At 42.0% G+C, this 19,855-nt stretch overlaps 1 protein-coding gene across 2 annotated transcripts; it reads right to left on the bottom strand.

The window, feature by feature from the left end:
* Positions 1-1,933: 1,933 nt before the first annotated feature.
* On the bottom strand, positions 1,934-17,333 carry LOC109871656 (phospholipase ABHD3). 2 transcript variants are annotated; one of them, XM_020462591.2, is made up of 9 exons: positions 17,030-17,333; positions 15,681-15,844; positions 11,343-11,525; positions 10,306-10,351; positions 7,272-7,384; positions 6,562-6,735; positions 6,089-6,137; positions 5,781-5,946; positions 1,934-3,953 (listed from the first exon to the last, which is right to left on the bottom strand). In XM_020462591.2, the coding sequence occupies exons 1-9, from the start codon at positions 17,186-17,188 to the stop codon at positions 3,769-3,771; spliced, it is 1,239 nt and encodes a 412-aa protein (XP_020318180.1). In that variant the 5' UTR covers positions 17,189-17,333; the 3' UTR covers positions 1,934-3,768. The 2 variants fall into 2 exon arrangements, with proteins under 2 accessions (XP_020318180.1, XP_020318181.1); XM_020462592.2 differs by having other exon boundaries at positions 5,833-5,946; positions 17,030-17,271.
* Between the last annotated feature and the right edge of the window lie 2,522 nt (positions 17,334-19,855).

Below are 19,855 nucleotides of genomic sequence, written 5' to 3'. Positions count from 1 at the left end.
AAAAAATGTAAGTTTCTTATCTTTGTGTAGCATAAGATTAAAAACAATCAGTACATGCGAAGATATTGAAACAAACTATTTTAAAAATCAGCCTGCAACGGAGCATGATGGGAAATATGACAATCCGTCTGTGGATAACTCCATAGATTTAACTCCCGCTCTCTGGTTACCAATAATGGAGTTAAAAGTACTCCGTCCCAATTAACTCCCGTTATCAACAACCAGCTCCAGGGAGCGTATCACTCTCTTGAGAGTTAAGATAACTCCCATTAGAGTGCCGCCCTAAAATATAACACTGTGATTTCAACTATACTTGATTTACTGTGTATTTGTCTGTTTCTCTCCCCCACTCCCTGTCTCTCAGAGCACTACTGATGCCCTATGTGTACCATTTGTGGGTAAGACATAATTAATCCTCCAGGAATATCTGTATAGTAAGCCTTTCCTGGGTTACATGTGCCCCCCCCCCCCCCCCCCCTTCTTTCCACATGTATAGTTGTAACAGAAATATTATCCCGGTATAGCACACTTTGTCCACCTTTACCATTTCAATTGCATTGTTTCTACATTGCTTTGTAAAATGTCATTGTCACATTGCCCTTAACAAAGAAGCCTATTGCCCCTCTCTTGAGGATTCCATCTGAAAACTATTCTCAGTCGTTCAGCCCTCAGGCTACTTTCTCTCTAGCTGGCAATACTGTACTTAATCTAACCATGCACATTTTACATGATTAAAATATTAAATATCTGACATAATGAATTATGAAACAGAAGTAATTGAACCTCATTGCTTAGTTAGATAAGTGTGTGTGTCTGTACTTGTTTCCCTACATTATCAGGACCCCAATGTCCAAACAATTCACCTGAATGTCCTGAAAAGGTAGGAAAACAAGAACTGCTTGTTAAAATGCTATTTTAAGCTTAAGGGTTAGGTTTACGATTTGGGGGTTAGGGTTAGGTTAAGTGGAAATAGATTTTTTTAAAGGTCAAACATTTTCCCCTCAAAAGTTCTGAAAGCCGTATGTGTCCGTTTGTCTCTGGTCAAAACAATATTGGTCACATAGATTCCTGATATTATGAAATTTGTCCACTGTCTACTCTAACGACTCTCTCTCCCAAGCTTTCTAGAACCATTTAGCTGAAACCAACACTGTCTGGGAGCTGTGTGTGTTCGTGCGTGTGAAGGATTATAGCCCAGTGTCAGCAGTACCATTTGAACCAAGGTCTGGTCGAAACACAACACCAGGACAGCCAATGACAGTGAGTCGGCCAAATCCGGCCAACCAAAAACAGAGAGCCCGGCATAGCGTGACACATGTGTCATAACCTAATGACCTGGCTGTGTGGCACGTGATGGGTTATATGATAAGCCATGCGGCTTCTGTTCTGTGTGCTGTCGAATGTTACCTCCACAGGACCTCTGAATGTCGTAAGAGGCTGTGTGAGGTCATCTGACCCGTGGACCTGAGCTTAGCAGAGAACCATCACCATGTGAATCAGATCACAGATGATTTGCCTGCATTCTGCAAAGATGTTAATATAAAGAGGGAAATAAAATGTATTTACATTGGAGTATGTTTTCACTAAGGAGGAGTCAAAAGTAGAAACATATCGCGTCTTCATTTCATTCTAGTGGTGGAAATAGGGATGGATGATACAACATACTTGTTATTATGCCACATTCACTTAATGTCAGAAACTCAGACATTTCCGACTTGCTTGCTCATTGTAGAAAGAGTTTCCCACTCGGTAAGTATCAGAATCAACCAATAGGGCGCTCTACACAAATAACATTTGAACTCCGAGGTCCCAAGTTTCTGACAATGACGTGAACGTGGCATTACACATCTCTTGGATGATACTGAAGCTGATGCCAACAGTGGGGCACTGACCAAATGACCAAACCCTTAAAAGTCAATAAAGTCAGGCAGAGTCAACTGAGGAAATGCATTAACAATCAGAGCATTTGAGAGAAGAGAGACAGCAGACAACTGCACTGCAGTAGGCTTAATTTAGTAATGTATTACATGCAGAAAAATTCACTTCATATTGATACATGTATATACTGGTACTTTTACCACATAGACAATTTAATTTGAAAATCTTATTGCTAGGCATGTTAAATAGAATGTTTTTTTTTTTAAATATAATATAAAATGAAATATAATATCATAAATATAATGACTAACAAAATATGTCCTTTGTGCTACTGATTATGATGCGGTGTTCTAAGTCGTAAGGTTCAGGACGTGATGGCGACGAGACACATGCTACTTAATGGCCACGGGGCAGAATAAAGAAACATACAAATTCCACAGGAATAAAGTCATAAGTGCATTTGAAATGACACCCTATTCCCTACAGAGTGCAAAACCTTTGACCAGGGTCCATGAGGTTCTGGCCAAAGGTAGTGCACTATATAGGGAATATGTTGCCATTTTGTATGCAGACAATGTCTGAAACAGTGCATTGGTGACAGTCCGGTTGCCAAATCTGGTGCTACTTTTGCGAACTCCTTTATGGTAAACAACTCCATTCTTATTGTTGTCTTAAGCAGAACTAAACTGGCAACCAGGCTGCATTGATGAAATATGCATCTGGCGCAGGATCACAGTCAACACAGAGGGTATGCATATACATCCCATCTTACTGTAACACAATCCTATGTTCAAATGTGCAATATATCATACACGTCACTGTATCTAGGACCTTCATTTTAACGTGAGGTTTCAGGTTGATATGCTCAGCAAATACCCTACAAGTAGGGTAAAATACAGTACTGGTCCATGAAGTAACTAAGACTTGGCTGTGTCTTTAACAATCTGGACAACAATAACCTCCCTGTGGTATTTGTGGTATTTGTATATTCATTTATTAGGCCTTTTGGGTATAGTTACTTACATATTAAAAATAATTGAAGTCAAGTGTGTTTGCATGAAGGAATTAGAGGCATGGTTCGTTCAAACTAAGAGTGCAATTTCACATTCCTTATCATTAATAATGAGTTACATTGTTAGAGCTATTTGGTGTGCGCACAGGTAGAATGTGTGAACAAAAGTGCATGCAGAACAATTCAAGAGAACATAAATACTGTGATCTGTTCGGGTAAGGTGAAGTTATCATCTCGAACCAAGAACCAAGTATCACGCTACTATAGCAGCTAGCTGTCTGTCATGAGAGATTAGATATGTGTTTTTTTTGTGTGTAAAAAAAAAAAAAAAAGGAATTAACGATCTTCAACATAAAACAATCACATTCATAACAAAGACAGACAGAGACAGACTATGTCAAAATAAATACAATCCCTGAGGACTAAAATCCTACTGATACACAAGTTGTTGAGAACACTGACGGACGGAGAAAGACAGCGGAAAATATGTCATACAGTACTTCTGTTTAACTTGAAAAAGTATTTCCACCACACACATTTAGCTAGCACAACTAATGTGAACATACTCATCTTTTCACCGTCGACATGAGCAATTGCAATCACTTTTTCGAATAAGCATAGTATGAATTCATGGGGGACATACATTGAATGAATTAATGTATGAAGGAATACACGAGTGGACGGACAAATGTTGGATTGTGACAGGGTGTTCACTTCAAAAGAAAATGTTTTTTTTTGCTTGTAGGGAGGGATGGAGACGAGGAAGTAAGGAGAGAAGGACTGGGGGGAAGGATAAAAGGAATGAAGGAAAGGGAGAGGGAGAAAAGGAAGGTGTGAAGGAACGACAGAGAGAAGGGAAAAGAGAAGAACTGGTCGTACTAGCTGGAAAGGTCATTCAGGTCACCACCCTGTTCGATGACGGCCTTGGCAAACTGCTTGAACACGCGATCCATGTAGGTGCTCCGTCGGGGCCACAGGCCCTCCAGGAAACCAATATGGCCCCCATGGCAAGTGATAAGGAGGGCTAGGTTAGGGTTCTGCTTCACTGCCTCCACTGGAATGGCTGAGGAAGAGACGAGACAAAACGCATTGTTAATAATCTAGCAGCCAAGCAATGGATGCATATACCAAGCACTATACAGTAGATTGTCAATTTAACTTCCAAAACCCCACAGAAATATGGTATACACATACACATTAAGGCATTGCAAGAAATGTACAGGTAGATATAAAATTATATATTTTTATATTTTTATATTACTAACAGATTAAACCAATTTTGGCCAAGGGACCATGGAATAAGTTTAGAGGGTGTAATACAATACAATGCAATGTTATTCATCTCCAATTGTTGTTCTTAACCCTGGGCAACATGGGCCTGGGAGGCTCACAGTGATATTGGTATCCATCAAAGAAATAGAATGAAGAAAAAAAAGAGAAACCTTTTATTACATTTTCATGATATCCATAGTACTCCACCAATTGACCATTCGCTAAGCCCCATCCCCGAATTTTGGGCAACCAATCGCTGCGCTCTAACGGATCGCAACTGTAGTCGAGTCCGACACCTCGGACAAACTCACGTTTCAACGCAATGAAAGCCGGAGAGGGCAATAGCAAAACCAGAGTTTTCTTCCAAAAATGTATGTAGTTATTATTAAATAATTGAACAGTGCACCAGGAGTAATTGCTACTGTTGTTCCTGAAATGCAGAGCTTGTGAACGCTAGATAGCTAGGCAGCCACTTAACATAACTTGTTTTCTCAAAATGTAAGTTAGGGGGCTAAGTTAGCAATGAATACTTGGCTCCCATCTGCTGTCCACATCAGGACACGATTTGAGAGCACTAGTTAGCTCCAAAAGTGGTTATAGCTTAGACTGCATTCGGACAGCGAATTCAGAGCAATTTTGTCGTGTTACAGCCTGATTTCGAAATGGATTACATTTATTTTTTCCCCTCATCCATCTACACACAATACCCCATAATGACAAAGTGAAAACATATTTTTGAATTATCTAATTTACATAAGTATTCACACCCCTGAGTCAACACATGTTAGAATCACCTTTGGCAGTGATTACAGTTGTGAGTCTTTCTGGGTAGGTCTCTAAGAGCTTTGCACACCTGATTTGTGCAATATTTGCACATGATTCTTTAAAAAAAATCAAGCTCTGTGAAGTTGTTTGTTGATCATTGTTAGATAGCCATTTTCAAGTCTTGCCATATATTTTCTAAAACGATTTATGTCAAAACTGTAACTTGGCCACTCAGGAACATTCAATGTTTTGGTAAGCAACTCCAGTGTACATGTGGTTGAATCTGTGTTTGAAATTCACAGCTCAACTGATTGTGACATATTATGTGACTTGTGAGGCACATTTTTACTCCTGAAATGATTTAGGCTTGCATAACAAAGATGTTGAAAACTTTTTGAATTCTACAAACATAATTCTACTTTGACATTATAGGGTATTGTGTGTAGACCGTTGACACAAAATCTCAATTAAATCCATTTTAAATTCAGGCTGTAACACAACAAAATGGAAATAGTCAACGGGTGTGAATACTTCCTGAAGGCACTGTAAATGCACTGCAATGCAATCTTTAAAATTGTGCCTTCCCAGGGCCCGAGACGTGGTTCATCCGGCATGCACTGCCAAAGTCATAGCAGAACTCCTTGTATGATATTTTCTTGTGCTCTGATTTAAAGGTGGTCCCTGATGAATTTGTTATCACAAAAGGGGTCCCCAACCCCAAAACGCTTGAGAACCACTGTTCTATGTCAACACTCATTGTGTATTCGCCTGCATTGTCTTTCTGTATAGGCCTTGCTCATCGGCTAAGCAACCAACATGGAGGGCCAGGGGTGGGGTGTGATTGTGGATTCACCATGACAGGGGGAGAAGACGTCGTCTGCAGCGTTTAGACACAACATGGGCACCTGCACAGACTTGAGCTTGTGGATGGGACTGGCATCGTGGTAGTAGTCATCGTTGGTGGGGTAGCCAAACATTATAGACGTGAACCTTTCATCAAACTCACGGATGGTCTTGGCCTGCATGGGGGTTGGGATAAACAACATTTGGCAGCAGTCCAAGAGGGCCATAAGGACGAGACTAGAACGTGGTTAGAATAGATTGCTTTCTTTGACTTTGATTGGATTTACAGGAGGTCATTAAAAAGGAAGTGCATTTTACCTTCATCACATGATCAATGTCATAACTCTTCTCAAGGACAGATTTGTGTCTAGAGGAGAGAAAAACATGAGGAAGCAGGAAGTAGGTTTGCTTCACTGGGGAAGTAGGTTTGCTTCAATGGGGATCATGGGGAAGCATGGGAGTTTGCTTTAATATCCAGTGGCAATGTTCATGATATGATTGGGTTCTGAGAGTAAAGTACAGAGTATAAAATATGTCCAGGATCCCCAGAGAGAGATAGCGAAGAGAGAGAGAGCGGAGAGAGGGAGGGGAGTGAGAGAGAGAGAGGGATTGAAAGAGAGGGAAAGAAAGAAAGAAAGAGAGGTTTGTGGCAAAGCTAGTTCACACCCTCCGCAACCCTCAGGGGTCAGGTGCTAGCCGCTAAAAGGAAAACAATGTAGCTCAGTGCAACTAACAGCTAAAATAGGCTAATCCCCCAGCCCAGGCTCCAGCTTCCTCTGGCCCCCACCCACCTGTCCACACCTGCCTGCAGGCAGCTAGTGAGGTAAGAGTTGAAGAGGAAGCGGTCCAGAGGCTTCTCCAGTGACGCTGTGCATGCAAACACATCCCAGCCTGCCGAGAACACAACCACACCCTTCAGACACGTCTCCCTGCCCTTCTTCCCCAGGTAGTTTGCCAGCATCATCCTGGGGTTCAAAAGAGGGGGAGAGGGTCGTGGGGAGAAGGGAGGGGGGAGAGCAGAGGATGATTGTGAAATGTTACATTTTTCATCAATCTGCACTTAGCTAGGAGATTATAGCTTGAATACCTCTTTTGACATGGTGTAAGCACTACTGAGAGGCTGAGCTCTCTGAATCAACTGAAAAGTGTTGTTTTCTGACAGGGGGAAAGCATGAGGCTTCAAAATGTCAAAATACATAACCAACCCATGACATCATTTCTACCGGTGAGCGTTGACCTTTTCTGAATATCATTAAAAACTTAAGGATGACCAAGTGCGCTCTCGAGGCTCTACATAAGCTGTACTCGCCTCCGACTGACTCCCACAGTTCAGTGAAGTAATACTGTAGTATAGTATTGCTCTATACAGATCCTGTTGACGTCAATAAGCTACAATAATACACGATGGATGCAGAAGTCTGAGTAATGCATGTGCTTGGGATTTCGCCCAGTGTATCGTGTCACTGTCCATTGAAGTGAGAATGCATGAAGAGGCACCTACCCGCCCATGGAGACCCCAGCAGCCATGAGAGGGGCGTCCTCATTTGTCCTCTGGATGTGTTCGATGACAGCCTCCAGGTCCTCTGTGTTGGCAGCGCAGTACGTTCTGGGGGTCTGGGTGGCACACAAAAGACAAGAAGAGTTCACCGTGTGTGCTTTTGCAGAGTGTGTCTACTGTATTTCCCTGCACGTGCACACACTGTCAGGGTGTCTATAGTCAGACGTGCACACACTGTTAGGGTGTCTATAGTCAGACGTGCACATACTGTTAGGGTGTCTATAGTCAGACGTGCACATTCTGTTAAGGTGTCTATAGTCAGACGTGCACATACTGTTAGGGTGTCTATAGTTAGACGTGCACATACTGTTAGGGTGTCTATAGTCAGACGTGCACATACGCTACATGAATTACACTCAAGCCTTCGTACCTTCTCTCACACACGTGCACAAACACTGCTTGTGGTTTAGAGGCCAAACAATCTCCATGACGATATGTAGTTTTCATGGTGCTCTATTGATGAGTGGTAGAAAAAGAAGGTCTGGCATGACAAATGGCTGATTCAGGCTATTTGGAGTTAGCGCAGTAGCAACCACAAGGAGCAGTTATAGCACCATTAAAGAGCAGTCAGAGCTGTGTAGCATGCAGCCTGGATAGCCTTTGGACTGTAGCATCTGTCCATCACTATCAATTAATGCAAGAAGTTCTTGCGAAACATGAAGCAAGTGACCCGCTTAGTCAAATGAGACCACAGACACAGAGAACAATAATGGGCCTCTAAGGTTTGAGAAAAGAAAATAAGTTTTTAAAAACTCAATTTATTTTATGTTTAACCTTTATTTAACTAGGCAAGTCAATTCAGAACAAATCATTATTTACAATGACGGCCTACCCCGGCCAAACCCTTAACGACATTGGGCCAATTGTGCGCCGCCCTATGGGACTCCCAATCATGGCCGGTTGTGATACAGCCTGGAATCAAACCAGGGTCTGTAGTGACGCCTCTAGCTCAGAGATGCAGTGCCTTAGACCGCTGCGCCACTCGGGACATTCAATGACGAAACTAAATGAAACATAACAGGGTCTTAAAGGTGACAATGAATTCAAATACTAGTACAATCTAAAATGGGACATGTTGTACCTAAAAAAAACACTAAAAGTACTAATAACTGACAACACAAGGATGTAAAATAACCTTAAAGGAGCAGGTTTTATAACTTTATACTCCCTGACATCATCACTTCAGCGTTTCAAGTCCATTTGACATAACCTATTTCTCAGGCAGACATGTTGTCTATCTCTGTGGCTGCATACCAGTACCTTTCCTCATCAATATTCATGCGCAATGCTCAGCCAAAGCGGAAGCTGTTGTTTCTTCTTCTTCACAGCAGAAACATCCACTTGCTGTGTCCTCGTAGCCTACGTTTTTGAGTAGACGACTTGAGAGGAGTTAGGAACTGTAGTGGTTACGGTTACAACGATAATATCCACAATAAAAACAGCTTGAACCAATTTCCCTTTTAATGATACGGTACTAAAGTTTACTACAATACAACACAGTTCAATGTCCTATAACCATCCATTTTCTTGTAGTAAATGGTAAATATTACTATGAAATATGATGCGACTCAAATGGACCAACTACGTGTAACGGAGGCAGTTCGAAACCTGAAGAACTGAATTAGCTCCGAGAGGAAACCTCTCACACAGCAGGACATTCATTCTAATACTGTGCCCTGTTTAAACAATGGATGCCATTTACACTAAACTGGCCACAAAGAAAACAGTCAAAGGCTTATAAATGCGTAGGCATTTGCATAAAACCTCAAAGCTAGTGGAAGAAGGGTCATTCCTTTCTTACCACCACGTTATGTAGTGCAATAGTTATACTCTAGATCATAGTACTGGTATATATACATACCTGTACATACAAAATACTGGAAGAATTTATTTAACTAGGCATAATTAGAGTACTTCTTACCCCATCATGCAGACAACACGTGAAGTTTGTTTGATTTTTTTCACATGTCCACTCATAGAGATCCTATTAAATTACTTGTACTCTAATTCCTAATTATCTGTGTGCACTACAGTATTGGCCCAGTTTGGCAACTGAGAATAGCCCTTTCAGATGAAACACTGGCCTGGGTTACAAGATAACAGTAACTGGTGTGTGTGTGTTCATGTTTGTGTTCGTGCATGTGTGTTCATGCGTGTCTGTCTTTGTGACTGTGCATGTGAATACAACAACGACAAGACACGAAACAACACATTTATTTATTCTGAGAGCACAGATCTCAAAACGAACACTGTGGCCACAAACTATGGCATGATACAAGGTTCCATTTGTCGATTGGCTGAGCTGTTTTGGGTGACACCGACACCTGATATAATTGATGCACATTAGCATCTCTTGAATAGCACCATAGCACATCCTCACTTCAATGGGGATTGACAACCTAATCGTTGGCTAAATAGATCTGGAACTTGGCATAGATTCATAGATAAAGCGTGAGCTACAGTGGGTGTCAGAATAGCATGTGCTTGGTGAAGACAGGGCAAGGTCATTCTTCTCTGTGGTCCAGTGTTAGAATACACTATCTATCAACCTGGAACTTCAATCCCTGCTATGTTACAACATAGTCTGTCTGCACCCTGTCTGGACTAGACTCCCTACGGGTTACCCAATACACGATGGGTTACACACTATGGGTTACGCATGACACAGACATGTTATGGGCTGCTCGGTGACATGGTGAAGGGGATGTCAGACTGATAAATAGCACCAATGACAATGCAGGGGAAAGCCTGCACAGGTCATGTGGAGCACCACTAGGATGTAGGGCCTATGTCTTTGTCATGCTGTGAGTGTTGGCATAGCCGTGTAGATGAAGATACCTTTAGGATTGTACGGAGTAATATAGCCGTTGCAAACGGTTGTGTTCTTGAATGCATGTCTGAATTTAAAGCAAAAAAAAGGCACACGTGGCACAAATCCTTTTTGAAACTGTACTTTGTATGAACATTAGATTCTTACCAAGAGAGTTTCTCCAGACACCCCTCTGTTGTTGAATACCGCACACCTGAAACACAAAAACACCCTTTCAATTCCATTCACTCCATTTCTTGCCTTGCATTCCTTGAGAAATTACGAGACTATTGCTAATATGATTACGTTCCTAAATGTAAGCGAGTGCCAGCAGACTGTGCATGATAACTATGTTCTAACTTCCAGGTGCACTGCATGACTCAACATAACACGCTGCCCCCAACCTGTTTTCCTGTTAGTGCTGAACAGCAGTATCATACATTTCTCTACTCATCTGTTACCTGAGATACTCAAACTTGCCGTTTCTATCTGTAAAACTCAGCAGCAGGGTGGGGCCATACTGTAGATTGGGGGGTGGACACAGCAAGGAGTGGTGATGTGCATTTGCTTCCTGCTGCAAAGCTTGTACCAGTAAGCTGTAATTCACTAAGCTAGCAGGACAGGGGTGAGGGCCGGGGTGAAAGATGCTGAGTTTGCCTGCTTGCCCCCCCCCCCCCCCCCTCCTTTCCCTGCTCCGTTTGCTTGCCTGCCCCCCTCCTGCACCTTCTCTAAACTGCTCCCTCCGTTTTGAAGAACAAGTACAGAGAACACAGAGGAGCTTTTTTGGAGGAGAAGAAACTGCCTCCCTCGGCATCTCTTAGTGCTTGTGCAACGTTCAGCTCTTTCTTTCCAAAGCAGCTCTGCTCTGCCTACTGAGAGCTTGGCTAGCCTCTCTGTTGTTGCAGCTGCCTACCTCAAGTAACCCTAATCCATTCATACACAGTTGTTATCACACAATGTACAAATGCGGTTGAAAGTACTGTCAACTCCTGACATAGAGTATGTTCACTGCAAAGAACATGTGTTTGAATTTGGACTACTGAACTGCAATACACTGAAACAGATGAGTGTGTTATCAAGAGTTGACTGTACAGTGTTTAGACGGGCGATGATTTAGGCCTAATCCACAGTATGGAATGGAACAACAGTTTGAACTAATGAAAACGGTGCAGTACTGTCTAGTACTTTTCGCCAAGAACACACACCTATATCCCAGCTCCCTGCTCTGCTGGACCATGTGGAGGATGTAGGACTCTCTGCTGGTGCCGGTCAGGCCTGGAAGCAGCAGGACGGTGGGGCGTGTGGCCGAGTTGGGGTGGGAGGCGCTGTCATCGTTGTCGAACCAATCCAGAGAGATCTGCCCTCCATCTGCTGCTCCAATGAGCTCACTGCAGAGAGGAGGAGGTCAGACATAACAGTCAGAAGAGAAGCGGGACAGGTCGGGTAGAAAAAGACAGCAGTAGGGATTATCACGGGTAACCGGGATCCCGGGACTGTCCCGAGAACACTTCACGTTTCTCGAAAAGAAAAACGATGTCTCATTTCTTCCCCAATGTCTGCACTAATACAATTCCACGGCATCAGATCAGCAAAAAAACGCAGTAGCACATTATCCAAACAGGTTGTAGCATGGCAGCCTAGCGTATTTACTTCACACAAAGTGGCCATAAATTCAAAGCGCAAAATTGACACTGCCGGTCTTGCCGGACTGCATTCACAACCTGAATTCAGTTAGTAAACCCTAAAGGAAACCCCCTACAGTGTAGTCTATTAAAGAACGTGTGTCTCTTTGAGCTGTCATTGTAAGTCTTCAGACTGTCACACATTTGATAGGCCTATGCACAATTCACTACGTAGGCATCTTTGTGATGAAGTCTATATATATATATATATATATAGAGAGAGAGAGATCTGAAATTATTATTATTAACAACTGTAATTGTCACGCCCTGATCTGTTTTACCTGTTCTTGTGATTGTCTCCACCTCCTCCAGGTGTGACTTATTCTCCCCAGTGTATTTATCCCTGTGTTTCCTGTCTCTCTGTGCCAGTTCGTCCTGTATGTTTTCAAGTCAACCAGCGTGTTTTCCCATGTGCCTGTTTTCTATGATCTTTTTCCTAGTCTTCCCTGTTTTGACCTTTGCAGGTTTTTTTCTGGACTCTGTACCCACCTGCCTGACCCTTCTGTCTGCCCTGACATCGAGCCTGTCTGCAACTCTTTTCACCTCTTGGACTCAGAATCTGGTTTTGACCTTCTGCCTGTCCACAACCATTCTCTTGCCTTCTCCTTTTGGATTATAAATCAACTACCAAGACTCTAACCATCTACCTTGTGCCCTTATAGTAATGTTTATTCTCTTGTTGGAACTTATATGGATCTATATTTTCACTTGAGAAATACTGCACCAAGCATCTTACTTAGATGTAAAATTGTGCGACCAGACCTCCTCGGCAAAAACGGCTAAATTAATTACCGATTTATCTTAGATTCATTCTAACTATTTTGAGGAATTGTATACGGACTATGTTGTTGCTATGGCGTCTCAAGAGGGACAAAGTAATATTGTGTTTTTTAAGAGAAGGGTTTTGTAAAAGAGTATGCGAGGCACGGACGTTCCCTTCACCTGGCCGAGTTCTGCTGGACCAAACTGAACCTAGTATGCAGATCATTTTTGCCACCTAATTGGTATTTTGACCAATCAGAGCAGATCTTTTGCCTCTAATTGGGCAAAAGATCAGAATTGGGCTGCCTGTGCAATTGCAGCCGTGCAGTCCCACCTGCACCATTTTCTTGACAACCACTTTATTTCACTAGTGATCAGCCTCACAAGATACAGGCAGCCCAATTCAGATCTTTTAACAATGATTTAGAATATCTGATCTTTTCCCTAAAGTGAAAACAGAAAAAAAACATGTAATCTGATTTGACTTCCAATTTAAATCACATCCATATGTGGATCTCAATCCTGATACAATTCTGATGCTCCATTTGCGACCTCCGTCTAGGCGCTCAGATCAGACTTTTTTGTTGTCTGCAGCTTTTTTGTTGTCTGCAGCTGCAGTGGATTCTTATGGAGAATAAATGTATAGCTTCCCCAAGCCTACCCTGTTAGCTGGGGTCAATGAGTCCCAGTGCAATCCATCTCACGCCAACCAACCTTAGCGACCAGACGACAACATTGGTTGTCAATGTCTGTATGACTGGAGGAGGAATGAAATTACAGAACCACACCAAGCATTAAATATGCACTTAAAGGCGAGACTAGAGCAGCCACTGGGGTCGTGGGCCGTGCACCAATCTGGAGCGAGCTGGTTGGGCCATGTACCAATCGAGAGCGAGCACGACCCACAAGCAGAAACAGGAGGACACCTCTTTTATAGACATGCTAATCCCAGATGCGAATGAGTGGAGGGAGAGAGAGAACTTTCACTCCGACAGCCAGCAATAGTCGAGAAAAACATGGTCAGCTTTCAAGGATCTCTTTCCCATTCAGTTCAACATTCCATGGTGGGTAGTCAAATTGCCATGGTCTGAGTCACTTTTCCAATTCTAGTAATGCAATTTCTATGCTCTGTCCTTGTGTAGATTTGATCATGGTTAGTAGAGGTCTTCTCTTCCCTCATGACTAATAACCTCCAGCAAATATCATTGGCTAAACACACACACACACACACACACACACACTTTGATCTGAGACAGGTGGTGGGTGAGACCCACATGCTGCCATGGTGCATTGTGGGAAGTGGGAAACATGTCGCTGCTTGATTGGACAATGGTCAAACAAAGGCCAATGGAAGTGGAATGACCTTGGCACTAGGGCATCCTTCTGAGTCACTGGGTCAGATTAGGGCAAGTCTGTCTGACCGCAATCAAGGCCAGGACAATAGTAATAGATGGCCTATAGTCCCATTCTGTGGTTAGTTACCTGTAGTGCCACTTTCAGCAATAGTAGTAAAAATTTCAGAAGGTCTACTCTATCTTGATTGGCTATTGAAGTTGATGATGATATTGCTCCTTAGTGGACAGCGTACATAAATACAGTAACTAATGATGACGATCAAATAATTTGGTATTTCCGGTCAGTAAATCAGATCAAATCACTATTTTGATTCTAGCTCTGTGGAATATACTATATTATATATGTTATATTCAGAGCCTTCGGAAAGTATTCAGACCCCTTGACTTTTTCTACATTTTGTTAGATTACAGCTTCATTCTAAAATTGATCAAATAAAATAAAAATGTGTCAATCAATCTACACATAACACCCCATAATGACAAAGCAAAAACAGGTTTTAAGAAAAGTATTCTAATTTACAAAAAAAGTATAATAATAAAATAAATATATATATATATATAACACATATACATAAGTATTCAGACCATTTACTCCATGCACCTTTGGCATTGATTACAGCCTTGAGTCTTCTTGGATATGCCACTACAAGCTTGGCACACCTGTATTTGGGGAGTATCTCCCATTCTTCTCTGCAGATCCTCTCAAGCTCTGTCAGGTTTGATGGAGTGTTGCTGAACAGCTATTTTCAGGACTCTCCAGAGATGTTCGATCGGGTTCAAATCCGAGCTCTGGCTGGGCCACTCAAGGACATTCAGAGACTTGTCCCGAAGCCACTCCTGCGTTGTCTTGGCTGTGTGATTAGGGTCTTTGTTCTGTTGGAATGTGAACCTTCGCCTCAGGTCCTGAGCGCTCTGGAGCAGGTTTTCATTAAGGATCTCTCTGTACTTTGCTCTGTTCATCCTCGATCCTGACTAGTCTCCCAGTCCATGCTGTTGAAAAACATCCATCGTAGGGATGGTGCCAGGTTTCATCCAGAAGTGGTGCTTGGCATTCAGGCCAAAGAGTTTATTCTTGGTTTCATCAGACTAGAGAATCTTGTTTCTCATGGTCTGAGAGTCTTTAGGTGCCTTTTGCTAAACTCCAAGCTGGCTGTCATGTGCCTTTTACTGAGGAGTGTCTTCCATCAGGCTGTACCTTAAAGGTATGATTGGTGGAGTGCTGCAGAGATGGTTGTCCTTCTGGAAGTTTCTCCCATCTCCACAAAGGAACTCTAGAGCTCTGTCAGAGTGACCATCGGGTTCTTGGTCACCTCCCTGACCAAGACCCTTCTCCCCCGATTGCTCAGTTTGGCCGGGCAGCTCTAGGAAGTCTTGGTGGTTCCACACTTCTTCCAATTAAGAATGATGGAGGCCACTGTGTTCTTGGGGACCGTCAATGATGCAGAATTTTTTATTTATTATATGCCAACATTTCTAAAAACCTGTTTTTGCTTTGTCATTATGGGGTACTGTGTGTAGATTGCTAAGGATTTTATTTTTAAAATTCATTTTAGAATAAGGCTGTAACGTAATAAAATGTGGAAAAAGTCCAGGGGTCTGAGTACTTTCTGAGTACATTTCATCATCAGACCAGGGAAACTCTTCCCTTCACATGCTAAAGATCCTCTCGCAATATGTTCATTTTGAGATAGTTCTTTCAACAATAACACCACTACCATCACTTCTGATCCTGTACAAGTCTTACTTTCTGTAGCTGACCCCCGGTTTAGCCGTGACGAATGGCCTAAGCACCGTCTGGATCCGGCTCTCCCAGCACCAGAAGGTGGGGTAGTAGGTCTCTGACACCACGGGACATTGGTCCCGCAGGAACTGGTAGAACTTCTTACCACCGGAAATCAGTTGGGGCTTCTGGAATACAAGACATGAAGTGTGTGAGTGATGTGGCGCTCACGTTATTGAGGGGAAGTGGAGGAGGAATGTCTGACCATGCAAGTCAAAGATACATTGTTCTGCCTTTCCTACATTGAATTTACGCAGTGTATACTACAGACGACAAAAACAATCTCCTGAATACAGTTCATTATGCTTCATCATTCACAATCTACACCACTCCTCCCTTACAATACCCTTAAAAAACATTGTGAAGCCCCTCTTCACTGAAATCACATGATTTTGAATATTGATTCCAAAGGAAGGATCTCAACAACTATAGTGTAATTGTAATGCAACATCAAGGCTGGAAACTCAATATTTTATGTTGCTCTAATTTTGGTCTAGGAGGACTGTATAAAGTGTCAGAAAATATTAAATGTATTGGTGAGTTTTAAGAACATTCTGCAGTCACTAAGGAGACTGGTAATGAGAATACAGTGACAGTAGGCAGTGTTGTAAATGGGATTATATGAGGTCACCACAATATCAAACACATCTGTCCTATCAGAGCATATCGGTCCTTATACATGTGCAGCACATCTCTGAACCTGTATAACAAAAAATGGAATGCACGGCCCGTTATTGTATGTTTTATTATTATCAAACGATCGCCTAATGTTATATAGGCCTATGCTTTTCATTATTGGGGAAATCGAATATTGGACAAAACCCATTAATTTCGGAGTATTCAGTAGACCTACAGTAGGTAAGGAACAATCACTGCATGAAGATTTCTGACAGCTTGTATGACAATAGCATAAACCGAGCCTACATGATCGACATTTCAGATTACAAGACCAACAAAGGACTCACGATAAAATATATGCGGCCTAAATAGCAATTCAACTTTTGTAAATATGTAGCCTTGCCCTAATTGTACAAATTTGGAATTTTCACATTTAGTCCGGAGAAAAATCATACGATAGCATTTTATTGAGAGATTATATCGCATGGGAATTACCGCAGACGCTCGTATGCTACTGTAATAAATCAGCCCCCTCAGCAAACCATGCAGCAGCTGAGCCAGTTTGATGCGCAAAAGCGCGAGCAATGTCCCTCATAATAACCGGTATGCCACATTCTATTAATTAAAAGACAGGTTGCAGGTTACAATGTATCCCAAATAATGATTCTTCAAAGCAGTCTCTGTGACCTCCCTACCTTCGCGACAGAGATCAAGTAATAGTAGACATAAGCTGCGCTGAAGCCAAGCACCAATGACAATACTCCAGATCCAAAAAGTCCAACTTTCACTTGGTTTTCCAGATAAAGTGACAGGTCCCTTGTCAAAACATTCAAATTGAAGTCCAGTGAGATCATTGCCAGGTCCCTGTTATCTCGCGCTTTCAGGTATAGCGGCCAGGTTCGAGTGAAACCTCTGCTCCTCTGGATGCATGCACTAATGTGAAGGGGAAAGTCAAGGGGAGCGATATATATAGAGGCAGACGATGGCGCTATTTGCCCGGACTGCGCTGAGCTGTAGCAGACGCAATATTAGGCTATATAACACCTGCAGTGGAAGCAGCCAACATTGCATACCGGACAGCGGGAGCGGGTTTTGAGAAGAAATAATACACATTTTGTCCGATGTATCTTTACGTAGCAGGTTAGGATAATTTACGCAGCAGGTTAGGATGATTAAAGTAGCAGGTTAGGATAATTAGGTTAAGGTCGGGAAAGGGTGAAGGTTAGGGTTAGCTAAAATGCAACAATAAAAAATAACTTTTGAAATAAATATCACAAAAGTTGTACCTTTCTAGCCATGACCCAGAGTGTGGGGACAGTCAAGGCTGTGTCACATCACCGCGACTGGAATTACGCAAGGGCCATGTTGCATGTGCCCAGTGGTGGAAAAAGTATCCAATTGTCATACTTGAGTAAAAGTATAGATAGATACCTTAATAGAAAGTTACTCAAGTAAAAGTGGAAGTCACCCAGTAAAATACTTCTTGAGTAAAAGTCTTAAAGTATTTGGTTCTAAATATACTTAAGTATCAAAATTAAAACTATAAATTATTTCAAATTCCTTATATTAAGCAAAGACAGCACCATTTTCTTGTTTTAAAAATGTACAGAGTCAGGGGCACACTCCAACACTCAGACATAATTTATAAAATATGTGTTTGTGTTTAGTAAGCCTGACAGATCAGAGGCAGTAGGGATGACCAGGCATGTTCTCTTGATAACTGCGTGAATTGGACAATTTTCCTGTCCTGTTAAGCATCCGAAATGTAATAAGTACTTTTGGGTGTCATGGAAAATGTATGGAGTAAAACGTACATCATTTTATTTAGGAATGTAGTGAAGTAAAAGTAAAAGATGACAAAAAATATAGTACCGACACCCCAAAAACGACTTAACTAGCACTTTAAAGTATTTTTACATAAGTACTTTACACCACTGCATGTGCCATCTATTGGCCTGAACAGACTGTTGTGTCTGTTGCCATAATGGCCTGTCACTTGGACGATTCTTCGGAATCCATTAAAATGTTGGAGATCTTTAAGTCCAGTAATTTTTTACGGTCAATGAATTAGATCTAATCAGTGTGCCCTTAGCCTGCCTAATGCACCTTTACATCCATTCTAAATCACTGATCTTATCACAATAAATTACATCAGAGATATCTTCGAGAGAGAAAGGAAGGAAGGATACATTACATAAGAGCCACAGCCCCTCAATGAAAACCAGTGACTGGGTTCACGGAATAGGTGGTAAATACATTCTTCCAGGGAAGCAAATACTGTATATTCAAATGTATAATACAGGCTACAGGTCACAGGAATAGGTCGTTTTCAATAAAACGCCACAATACGATCGATTTGACTGCTGGGGGGCAAGGAGACCCCCAGCTCCGCTAAGACCATTGACAACTACGTGCCATTTTCAAGGGATTGTTAAATGTTATAACTATTTGGTTTTAATATCATCACCTATTGAGCATAGTCAGAACTACACATTTCCGATTATTCCATGCAAAACAATTGCGCACATTTAGAGTTATATATGTATTCATTAATTTGTCCTTCACCCATTACGTTGGATATGCTACGAATTACAATTCGTATTATACTGTATGTCATGAATTTGCAATAAGTACAATATGTTACTAATTTGCTTAGCATGTTAGGTCACGAATTTGCAAAAAGTACATGTTACAAATTTGGAAAATGTATGAAATGTTACGAATTCAAGCTAGGTGGATAACGTTAGCTAGCTCGCTAATGTTAGCTAGGGGTTAGGGTTAAGTTTAGGAGTTAGGTTAAAGGGTTAAGGTTAGGGGAAGGGGAAGGGTTAGCTAAAAAGGTTAAGCTTAGGTTTAGGAGAAGGGTTAGCTAAAGGGGTTAAGGTTATGGTTAGGAGAAGGGTTAAGGTTAGCTAACATGCTAAGTAGTTGCAAAGTAGCTAAAAAAGTAGTAAGTAGTTGAAAAGTTGCCAAAGTTGTCTAATAAAAATCTTCTGTCCTCCGTTGCAATACTCACAACTGAGTTTCAAACTGCTTCTGGAAGCAACATCAGTGCAAGAACTGTTCGTCAGGAGCTTCATGAAATGGGTTTCCATGGCCGAGCAGCTGCACACAAGCCTAAGATCACCATGCACAGTGCCAAGCATTGGCTGGAGTGGTGTAAAACTCACCTCCATTGGACTCTTGAGTAGTGGAAACGCATTCTCTGGAGTGATGAATCACGCTTCACCATCTGGCAGTCCGAGGGAAGAATCTGGGTTTGGCGGATGGCAGCCAACTATAAAGTTTGGTAGAGGAGGAATAGTGGTCTCTGGCTGTTTCTCATTGTTCGGGTTAGGCTCCTTGGTTTCAGTGAAGGGAAATCTTAACGCTACAGAATACGGTGGCAATCTAGACAATTCTGTGCTTTCAACTTTTCAGTATGACAATGCCCCCGTGCACAAAGCGAGGTCCATACATAAATGGTTTGTCAAGAACGGCAGGGAAGAACTTGACTGGCCTGCACAGAGCCCTGACCTCAA

Source organism: Oncorhynchus kisutch, linkage group LG27 (assembly GCF_002021735.2).
Source record: "Oncorhynchus kisutch isolate 150728-3 linkage group LG27, Okis_V2, whole genome shotgun sequence".
NCBI lineage: Eukaryota > Metazoa > Chordata > Actinopteri > Salmoniformes > Salmonidae > Oncorhynchus > Oncorhynchus kisutch.
The sequence above is the reverse complement of the archived record's forward strand: the minus strand, read 5'-3'. Positions and strand labels throughout refer to the sequence as shown.